This window comes from Nipponia nippon, unplaced genomic scaffold (assembly GCF_047370975.1).
Source record: "Nipponia nippon isolate SJK-2023a ecotype South Korea unplaced genomic scaffold, ASM4737097v1 scaffold_3, whole genome shotgun sequence".
Classification (NCBI taxonomy): Eukaryota; Metazoa; Chordata; class Aves; order Pelecaniformes; family Threskiornithidae; genus Nipponia; species Nipponia nippon.
The window spans coordinates 1,498,592-1,509,528 of NW_028262347.1; the positions used below are offsets into that span (position 1 = coordinate 1,498,592).

General features: G+C 66.5%; 2 protein-coding genes and 1 non-coding gene across 3 annotated transcripts; 2 read left to right on the forward strand and 1 right to left on the reverse strand.

The window, feature by feature from the left end:
• Positions 1–241: 241 nt before the first annotated feature.
• LOC148054476 (uncharacterized) lies at positions 242–2,939 on the forward strand. The gene is made up of 3 exons (XM_087764019.1): positions 242–891; positions 1,291–1,393; positions 2,913–2,939. The coding sequence occupies exons 1-3, from the start codon at positions 242–244 to the stop codon at positions 2,937–2,939; spliced, it is 780 nt and encodes a 259-aa protein (XP_087620145.1).
• TRNAP-AGG (transfer RNA proline (anticodon AGG)) lies at positions 2,398–2,469 on the reverse strand. The gene has a single exon. It is a non-coding gene; the product is annotated as a tRNA-Pro (tRNA).
• Positions 2,940–3,728: 789 nt separating the features above from the next.
• OPN1SW (opsin 1, short wave sensitive) lies at positions 3,729–10,085 on the forward strand. Its single transcript, XM_009468025.2, has 5 exons — positions 3,729–4,074; positions 5,740–5,908; positions 7,353–7,518; positions 8,529–8,768; positions 9,963–10,085. Exons 1-5 carry the CDS (start codon positions 3,729–3,731, stop codon positions 10,083–10,085), a joined length of 1,044 nt encoding a protein of 347 aa, XP_009466300.1.
• Positions 10,086–10,937: the final 852 nt, after the last annotated feature.

Sequence of the window (10,937 nt, forward strand, 5' to 3'; positions counted from 1 at the left end):
CCCCCCTTCCCCGGGGGCGGCCCTGGGTCCCTTGGCGGGGGGGGGGCACCCAGTGCCGTTGTCCCACACCAGCACCCACCACCAGCGCCCCCAGTGCCCCTGCTCCCGCCCGGGGGTCCTCACCCCCACCCCCAGCGGCGGGGGGGGTGTTCACTCTGGAGCCTACTGATGGCCCCGAGGGCCCCGAGGGAGCAGTGAGGCAGGGCTGTGCTGCAAACGGTATGGGACGGCATGGGACGGGATGGCACGGTATGGTACGGTACAGCACGGTGTGGTACGGCACAGCACGGTATGGCATGGTATGGTACCGCATCGCACAGCATGGTATGGTATGGTATGGTATGGTACGGTACGGTACGATACAGTATGGCATGGCACAGTACGGTATGGTATGGTACGGTACAGTACGGTATGGCACAGTATGGCACAGTACAGCATGGTATGGTATGGTATGGCGCGGTATGGTATGGCACGGTACGGTATGGCATGGTATGGTATGGTATGGTATGGCACAGTGTGGTATGGCATGGCACAGTACGGTATGGTATGGTACGGTACAGTACGGTATGGCACGGTACGGTATGGCACAGTACAGCATGGTATGGTATGGTATGGCGCGGTATGGTATGGCACGGTACGGCATGGCATGGTATGGTATGGTATGGTATGGCACAGTGTGGTATGGCATGGCACAGTACGGTATGGTATGGTACAGTACGGTACGGTATGGCACAGTACAGCATGGTATGGTATGGTATGGCGCGGCGCGGTATGGTATGGCACGGTACGGTATGGCATGGTATGGTACGGTATGGTATGGCACAGTGTGGTATGGCACGGTATGGTACGGCACGGTATGGTACGGTATGGTACGGCACAGCATGGTACAGTATAGTATGGCACGGCATGGTGTGACGCATCCCAGTATGGTATGGCCTGGTACAGTATGGCCCGACCCAGTACGGCCCAGTATGGCCTGACCCAGCCCAGTGCAGCATGGAACGGTACGGTACGGTACGTGCGGTAAAACCCAGTCTGGCCCAGTACGGTGCCGTACGGTGCAGTCTGGTACGGCGCGGTGTGACCTGACCGGACCCCACCTGACCCCATACAGCCCAGTACAGCCCAGTACAGCCCAGTACAGCCCGGTTTGGTACAGTACGACCAGGCCTGACCTGACCCAGTGTGGTACCATACAGCCCAGTACAGCCCAGTACAGCACAGCCTGACCTGGTATGGTAGAGTTTGGCACAGTACAGTACAGTACGGCACCACTGGACCTGACCCGACCCAGTACAGCCCAGTGCAGTACAGTGCAGCCCAGTACGGCCCAGTATGGCACAGTACAGCCCAGTACAGTACAATTCAGCCCAGTACGGCCCAGTATGGCACAGTACAGCCCAGTACAGTACAGTACAATGCAGCCCAGTACAGTACAGTGCAGCCCAGTACAGCCCAGTATGGCACAGTACAGCCCAGTACAGTACAGTACTGGCCCAGTGCAGCCCAGTACAGTACAGTGCAGCCAGTACAGTACAGTGGAGTCCAGTACAGTACAGCACAGCACAGCCCAGTACAGTGCAGCCCAGTACAGCCCAGTATGGCCCAGTACGGCCCATTACAGCCCAGTACAGCACAGTGCAGCCCAGTACAGCCCAGTATGGCCCAGTACAGCCCAGGATGATCCCGTACAGCCTGGCCAGGGCAAAAGCCCCAGAGCCCCCCTGCACCCGCTGCTGGGGGCTCAGCCCAGCCCTGTCCCAGCCCTGTCCCCTCCTTGTCCCCCTGTCCCCAGCCCTGTCCCCATCTCTGTCTCCAACCCGTCCCCATCCCTGTCCCCATCCCTGTCCCCATCTCTGTCCCCTCCCTGTCCCCCCATCCCTGTCCCCTCTGTCCCCTCCTTGTCCCCGTCCCTGTCTCCATCTCTGTCCCCTCCCTGTCCCCATCCCCGTCCCCCTCCCTGTCCCCTCATCCCCCCGTCCCCATCCCTGTCCCCTCCTTGTCCCCCTGTCCCCATCCCTGTCCCCCTCCTTGTCCCCCCATCCCTGTCCCTGTCCCATCCCTTTTCCCTCCCTGTCCCCTCCTTGTCCCCATCCCCATCCCTGTCCCCTCCCCGTCCCCCTGCACCGGAGCCGCGCACAACCCCACGGGCGCCCCAGACCCCCCCCCGTGGGGTCCCCCCTCCCCGTGGGTGCGGGGGTGCCGCCACCCCCCGGTCCGCTCCGCCTGCCCTTTATAGGCGCCCCCAGGCCGGGGGGGGGGGGGGAGGGGGTCCCGAGCCCTTAATCCCCCCCCTAAGCCGCTTGTGCTCATCCTTCCTGCCCCCACGGGAGCCCCACGGTCGCGGGGGGGGCAGGAAAAGGGGGAGGGGGGGGGGAAAGGAAGAATGAAAAGTTTGGGCTCGTCCGGGATTTGAACCCGGGACCTCTCGCACCCTAAGCGAGAATCATACCCCTAGACCAACGAGCCGCCGGCAGCGCGGGCGGCCGCGCCGCTGGTCTCGGGTGGGTGGCGGGGAGGGGGGCGAAACGAGGCGGGGGCACGGAGCGGGGGGGGCGGGCGCTGTGCAGCCCCCCAGGGAGGGCAAAAGTCCCCCCCCACCCGTGCACCCCCCCAAAAGTGCACCCCCACCCCTGCACCCCCCAAAAGTGCACCCCCCTGCAATGCACCCCCACCTCTGCACCCCCCACCCGTGCACTCCCCCACCCGTGCACCCCCACCCCTGCACCCCCTCACCCCTGCACCCCCCGAAAGTGCAACCCCCCAATGCAGCCCCCCAAAAGCGCACCCCCTGCAGTGCACCCCCAAGCAGCGCACCCCCCACCCATGCACCCCCACCCATGACACCCCCCAAAAGTGCACCCCCCTGCACCCCCATCCATGCACCCCCCCAATTTCACCCCCCTTTGCAGTGCACCCCCTCACCCATGCACCCCTAAAAGCGCCCACCCCAGCACTGCACCCCCCAATCCATGCACACACCCCCCAAAAGTGCACCCCCCACAATGCACCCCCCGGTAATGCACCCCAAAAATGCACCCCACCCCCGGCAATGCACCCCCTGCAGTCACCCCCCCATGCACCCCCAAAAGTGCCCCCCCAGCACCGCACCCCGCAGCATTGCACCCCCAAATAGCGCAGCCCCCCAGCAGTGCCCCCCCAAATGAACCCCCAGGATTGCACCCCCCACCACTGCACCCCCAAAACTCCCCCCATCAATGCCCCCCCCCAGGGCAGCCCAGGCTCCCCCCATCCCAGGGGGGTCCCCCCAGGGTAGGACCCCCCCCAATAACGGGTGGGTGACACTGGGTGCCCCTTAGGGTGCTCGGTGACGGGGGGGGGACACCCCCAAACCAACCCAGCGGCAGCAGGACCAAGCTTGGGGTCCCCGGAGCCCCCCAACAACGGGTGGGTGACACTGGGTGCCCCTTAGGGTGCTCGGTGGCACCTTGGCAGGACCAAGCTTGGGGTCCCTGGGGACCCCCCCCCCCAAAGCCGAGCCGGGGGGCCCCTACGCCCCCCCAGGTGCCCCGGGCGCCCCGGCAATCGGCTCAGGCCCGGCTTAGGGAGGCCGATTAGGCTCTCAGGCCGGCTTAGCCCCCCCTAATCCCCAAGTTTGGCCGGGGATGAAGCCCTGATCCCCCCTCAGCCCTTAAGCGGCTTGGGGCCGGGCAGGGTATATCAGCGGGGGAGGGCAGCCCCCCCGAACCCCCCCCAGCCCCAGCGCCATGTCGGGCGACGAGGAGTTTTACCTCTTCAAGAACGGGTCCTCGGTGGGACCTTGGGATGGACCCCAATATCACATCGCCCCGCCGTGGGCCTTCTACCTGCAGACCGCCTTCATGGGCTTCGTCTTCTTGGTGGGGACCCCCCTCAACGCCATCGTCCTGGTGGTCACCGTCAAGTACAAGAAGCTGAGGCAACCCCTCAACTACATCTTGGTGAACATCTCCTTCAGCGGCTTCATCTCCTGCATCTTCAGCGTCTTCACCGTCTTCGTCTCCAGCTCCCAGGGTTACTTCGTCTTCGGCAAGCACATGTGCTCCTTGGAGGGCTTCGTGGGGGCCACCGGAGGTAGGTGGGGGTGGCCACCGTGGTCTGGGGGGCCAGTAGGGGCTGGGGGTGACCACCATGGTCTGGTGGGGCTGTAGGTGGAGGTGACCACCATGGTCTGGTAGGGCTGTAGGAGTTGGGGTGACCACCATGGTCTGGGGGGCTGTAGGTAGGGTTGACCACCGTGGTCTGGTGGGGCTGTAGGTAGGGTTGACCACCATGGTCTGGTGGGGCTGTAGGAGTTGGAGTGACCACCATGGTCTGGGGGGCTGTAGGTAGGGTTGACCACTGTGGTCTGGTGGGGCTGTAGGTAGGGTTGACCACCACGGTTTGGTGGGACTGTAGGAGTTGGGGTGTCCACTGGGGTCTGGTGGGGCTGTAGGCATTGGGGTGACCACCGTGGTCTTCTGGACCTGTAGGAGCTGGGGTGACCACCGTGGTCTGGGGGGCTGTAGGTAGGGTTGACCACCGTGGTCGGGTGGGGCTGTAGGTAGGGTTGACCACCATGGTCTGGTGGGGCTGTAGGAGTTGGAGTGACCACCGTGGTCTGGGAGGGCTGTAGGAGTTGGGGTGACCACCGTGGTCTGGGGGGCTGTAGGTAGAGATGACCACCATGTTCTGCTGGCACTGTAGGAGTTATGGTGACCACCGCGGCCTGGTGGGGCTGTAGGTAGGGGTGACCACCGTGGTTGGGTGGGGCTGTAGGAGCTGGGGTGACCACTGCGGCCTGGTGGGGCTGTAGGTAGGGGTGACCACCGTGGTCGGGTGGGGCTGTAGGAGCTGGGGTGACCACCGCGGCCTGGTGGGGCTGTAGGTAGGGGTGACCACCGTGGTCGGGTGGGGCTGTAGGAGCTGGGGTGACCACCGCGGCCTGGTGGGGCTGTAGGTAGGGGTGACCACCGTGGTCGGGTGGGGCTGTAGGAGCTGGGGTGACCACCGCGGCCTGGTGGGGCTGTAGGTAGGGGTGACCACCGTGGTCGGGTGGGGCTGTAGGAGCTGGGGTGACCACCGCGGCCTGGTGGGGCTGTAGGTAGGGGTGACCACCGTGGTCGGGTGGGGCTGTAGGAGCTGGGGTGACCACCGCAGCCTGGTGGGGCTGTAGGTAGGGGTGACCACCGTGGTCGGGTGGGGCTGTAGGAGCTGGGGTGACCACCGCAGCCTGGTGGGGCTGTAGGTAGGGGTGACCACCGTGGTCGGGTGGGGCTGTAGGAGCTGGGGTGACCACCGCGGCCTGGTGGGGCTGTAGGTAGGGGTGACCACCGTGGTCGGGTGGGGCTGTAGGAGCTGGGGTGACCACCACGGCCTGGTGGGGCTGTAGGTAGGGGTGACCACCGTGGTCGGGTGGGGCTGTAGGAGCTGGGGTGACCACCGCGGCCTGGTGGGGCTGTAGGTAGGGGTGACCACCGTGGTCGGGTGGGGCTGTAGGAGCTGGTGTGACCACCGCGACCTGGTGGGGCTGTAGGTAGGGGTGACCACCGTGGTCGGGTGGGGCTGTAGGAGCTGGGGTGACCACCGCGGCCTGGTGGGGCTGTAGGTAGGGGTGACCACCGTGGTCGGGTGGGGCTGTAGGAGCTGGGGTGACCACCGCGGCCTGGTGGGGCTGTAGGTAGGGGTGACCACCGCGGCCTGGTGGGGCCACGGCTGTTGGTGGGACGTGGGTTGAGGTCCCGGCGCTGTCCCCCCCAGGGCTGGTGACGGGGTGGTCCTTGGCCTTCCTGGCTTTCGAGCGCTACATCGTCATCTGCAAACCCTTCGGCAACTTCCGCTTCAGCTCCAAGCACGCCCTGATGGTGGTGGTGGCCACCTGGGTCATCGGCGTCGGCGTCGCCGTCCCCCCCTTCTTCGGGTGGAGCAGGTGGGAGGTGGCGGGCAGGGTGCGGGCAGGGAGCGGGCAGGGAGCGGAACATCTCCAGCAGTGGCGGTGGGGGTCATGGGGGTGCCATGGGGGTCCCAGGAGGGTGCCACGAAGGTGCTGAGCCACCCAGCAGTGCCATCGGGTGCCACAGGGTGCTATGGGGGTGCCAGGAGGGTGCTGAGCCACCCAGCAGTGCCGTGGGGGTGCCATGGGGTGCCATGAGGGTCCCAGGAGGGTGCTGAGCCACCCAGCAGTGCCATGGGGGTGCCATGGTGGTCCCAGGAGGGTGCTGAGCCACCCAGCAGTGCCATCGGGTGCCACGGGGTGCCATAGGGGTGACACAGGGGTGCCACGGGGGTCCCAGGAGGGTGCCACAAAGGTGCCAAGCCACCCAGCAGTGCCATGGGGTGCCACGGGGTGCCATAAGGGTGACACAGGGGTGCCATGGGGGTGCCACGGGGGTGCCATAAGGGTGCCACGGGGGTGCCACGGGGGTCCCACGAAGGTGCTGAGCCACCCAGCAGTGCCATGGGGTGCCATGGGTGCCATGGGGGTGCCATGGGGGTGGCACGGGGGTGCAGAGCAGGCTGGCAGTGCCATGGGGGTGCCATGGGGATACCAAGGGGTGGCACAGGGATACCACGGGGGTGCCACGGGGGTGCGGAGCAGCCTGGTAGTGCCATGGGGTGACGTGGGGTGTCACGGGGGTGCCATGAAGTGCCATGGGGGTGCCATCGGCGTGCCACAAGGGTGCCACGGGGTGCAGAGGAGCCCGGCAGTGCCATGGGGGTGCAATGGGGTGCCATGGGGTGCCATGGAGTGCCATAGGGGTGCCACGGGATTCCATGGGGTGCCATAGGGGTGCCATAGGGGTGCCGTAGGGGTGCCACGGGATGCCACGGGATGCTGTGGGGTGCCATAGGGGTGCCATGGGATTCCATGGGATGCCATAGGGTTGCCATAGGGGTGCCACGGGATGCCATGGGGTGCCATGGGGTGCCATGGGGTGCCATAAGGGTGCCATAGGGGTGCCGTAGGGGTGCCATGGGATGCCACGGGATGCCATGCGGTGCCATAGGGGTGCCACGGGATGCCATGGGGTGCCATGGGGTGCCATAAGGGTGCCATAGGGGTGCCATAGGGGTGCCATGGGATGCCACGGGATGCCATGGGATGCCATGCGGTGCCATAGGGGTGCCACGGGATTCCATGGGGTGCCATAGCAGTGCCATAGGGGTCCTGTAGGGGTGCCACGGGATGCCACGGGATGCCATGGGGTGCCATAGGGGTGCCACGGGATGCCATGGGGTGCCATGGGGATGCCGTAGGGGTGGCAGAGGTGCGCCACAGGGCACGGAGCAGCCCAGCGGTGCCGTGGGGTGCCGTGGGGTGCCGTGGGGTGCCAGGCGGCGTGGAGCGGGCAGTGAGCGCGCGTGCTCCGCAGGTACGTGCCCGAGGGGCTGCAGTGCTCCTGCGGCCCCGACTGGTACACGGTGGGCACCAAGTACAAGAGCGAGTACTACACCTGGTTCCTCTTCATCTTCTGCTTCATCGTGCCCCTCTCCCTCATCATCTTCTCCTACTCGCAGCTGCTCAGCGCCCTGCGGGCCGTGAGTCGGGGGCGCGGGGCTGCGCACGCGCGTGTGCGAGGGCGGGAGGATGGCGAGGGGCTGGGGGAGGTGGGGCTGGGGGAGGGAGGAAGGAGAGAGGGCCGAGGGGAGGGAGGGGAGATGGAGGATTTGAAGGAGGGAGGGATGGAGGGAAGGAGGGATGGAGAGATGGAGGGAAGGAGGGAAGAAGGGCTGGAGGGAAGGAGGGCTGGAGGCATGGCTGGAAGGATCAGGGTGGGCAGGATGGGTAGAAGAATGGAGGGCTGGAGAGATGGAGGGAAGGAGGGATGGCTGGAGGGATGGAGGATTTGAAGGATGGAGGGCTGGAGGGAAGGAGGGAGGAAGGAGAGAGGGCCAAGGGGAGGGAGGGAGGGATGCAGGGATGGAGGGATGGAGGGCTGGAGAGATGGAGGGACGGAGGGATGGCAGGAGGGATGGAGGATTTGAAGGATGGAGGGAAGGAGAGAGGGCAGGATGGAGGGTAGGAGGGCAGGAGGGATGAAGGGATGGAGATGGAGGAATGGGTGGATGGAACATTGGAGTGATGGAGAGATGGAGGGAAGGGGAGATGGAGGGATGGAGAGATGGATGGAGGGAAGGAGGAAGGGATGGAGAAGGCATGGAGGGAAGGAGGGAAAGAAAGTGCTGGAGGCATGGCTGGAGGGATGGAGGGTGGGCAGGATGGAGGGCAGGAGGGCAGGAGGGCAGGAGGGAAGAAGGGATGGAGGGATGGAGGGATGGAGGGAAGAAGAAATGGAGGGATGGAGGGAAGGAGGGATGGAGGAATGGAAGGAGGGATGGAGGGAAGGAGGGATGGAGAGGAGGAGGGAGGGATGGAGGTAAGGAGGGATGGAAGGATGGATGGAGGGAAGGAGGGATGGATGGAGGGAAGGAGGGATGGATGGAGGGAAGGAGGGTGGAAGGGCTGCTCGGGCAGCCGGACAGAGGCGGGAGGGCAGGAGGCCTGGCCAAGGGCGGGGCCGGGCCCTGACCCCCCGCTTCGGGCGCAGGTGGCCGCGCAGCAGCAGGAGTCGGCCACGACGCAGAAGGCGGAGCGAGAGGTGTCCCGCATGGTGGTGGTGATGGTGGGCTCCTTCTGCCTCTGCTACGTGCCCTACGCCGCCCTGGCCATGTACATGGTGAACAACCGGGACCACGGCCTCGACCTGCGCCTGGTCACCATCCCTGCCTTCTTCTCCAAGAGCGCCTGCGTCTACAACCCCATCATCTACTGCTTCATGAACAAACAGGTGCCCCCGGGGACGCCCCGGGACACCCGGGCAATGGGGACATCCTGGGGACACCCGGGTGATGGGGACATCCTGGGGACACATGGGCAATGGGGACATCCAGGGACACCCAGGCACTGGGGACATCCTGGGACATCCAGGCACTGGGGACACCCAGGGACACCCGGGCAATGGGGACACCCAGGGACACCCAGGCGATGGGGACATCCTGGGGACACCTGGGCGATGGGGACATCCAGGACACCCAGGGAACTGGGACATTCCAGGGACACCCGGGCACTGGGGACACCCCGGGACACCCGGGCAATGGGGACACCTGAGGACGCTGGGGGAATGGGGAGATCCTGGGGACACCTGGGCACTGGGGACACCAGGGGACACCTGGGTGATGGGGACACCCAGGGACACCGGGGCGATGGGGACACCAGGGACATCCAGGCAATGAGGAGATCCTGGGGACACCAGGGCAGTGGGGACACCCAGGGCACCCAGGGAACAGGGACATCCCGGGACACCCGGGCACTGGGGACACCCCAGGGTGACCAAGGACATCTGGAGACCAGGGACACTTGGGGACCAGGGTCACCCAGGGACGCCCAGGGCCTGGGATGACCACGGAGCAGGGACACCTGGGGACTGGGCACCAAGGATGCCAATGGACCGGGGACATCCTGGGAGCAGGGACACCTGGGGACAAGGACACCTGGGGATGGGGACACCTGGGGACAGGGACACCTGGGGATGGGGACACCTGGGGACGGGGACACCTGGGGATGGGGACACCTGGGGACAAGGACACCTGGGGACAAGGACACCTGGGGACAGGGACACCTGGGGACAGGGACGCCTGGGGACCGAGGATGTCCAGGGAGGCCCAGGGACCAGGGATGACCATGGAACAGGGATGGGGTGACACCTGACACCCGGTGACAACGCACTGGGGACACCCCAGGAGCGGGGACACCCTGGAAGCGGGGACACCAGGGGACGGGGGGTGACAGAGGGTGGGGGACACCCAGGGACATGCAGGGATGCTTGGAGACACTTGGGGACACCCAGACACGCCCAGAGCCACCTCCAGGGCTGGGGGTACCACGTCCCCAAGGACAGGGATGAGAGCACGGTCCCCGGGGCTGGGGACAGGGGACAGGCGGGACCCCCGGAGCTGAGCCGGCCGCGTCGCCGTCCCCGTAGTTCCGCGCCTGCATCATGGAGACGGTCTGCGGGAAGCCCATGACGGATGACTCGGACATCTCCAGCTCGGCCCAGAGGACGGAGGTCTCCTCCGTCTCCTCCAGCCAGGTCAGCCCCAGCTGAGGAGCCACCGCCGCCGGCCCCAGGACCCCCCGCTTGTCCCCGCTGTGGGGCCGGGGCCGCCCTGGGGGTCCGGGGCCGCCCCCTCGGCCAGCCTAGGATGTAGGCGCGGGTGGGAGAATAAAGCCACCGTCGCGGTCTGAACGCAAGGCCGAGCCCGTCCGCGCCTCGGGGGGGATGGGGTGGCTCGGCCCCACGGCGCCGCGCCCCACAGCGACGCCAGCGCGGGAGCCTTGTCCTGCCCGGGACACAGGAGCGGCGGTGGGGCGGGGAGGTGGGACGCTGCTCCCCCTCCATCTGTGGGGCTGGGGTGGTGCTGAGCCCTACCCATGGGGCCGGGGTGGTGCTGAGCCCCCCATCTGTGGGGCTGGGGTGATGCTGAGCCCTATCCATGGGGCTGCGGTGGTGCTGAGCCCCCCATCTGTGGGGCTGGGGCAAGGCTGGATGCCATCTGTGGGGCTGGGGTGGTGCTGAGCCCTACCCATGGGGCCGGGGTGGTGCTGAGCCCCCCATCCGTGGGGCTGGGGTGGTGCTGAGCCCTATCCATGGGGCTGTGGTGGTGCTGAGCCCCCCATCTGTGGGGCTGGGGCAAGGCTGGATGCCATCTGTGGGGCTGGGGTGGTGCTGAGCCCTACCCATGGGGCCGGGGTGGTGCTGAGCCCCCCATCCGTGGGGCTGGGGTGGTGCTGAGCCCCCCATCTGTGGGGCTGGGGCAAGGCTGGATGCCATCTGTGGGGCTGGGGTGGTGCTGAGCCCTACCCATGGGGCCGGGGTGGTGCTGAGCCCCCCATCTGTGGGGCTGGGGTGATGCTGAGCCCCCCATCTGTGGGGCTGGGGTGATGCTGAGCCCTATCC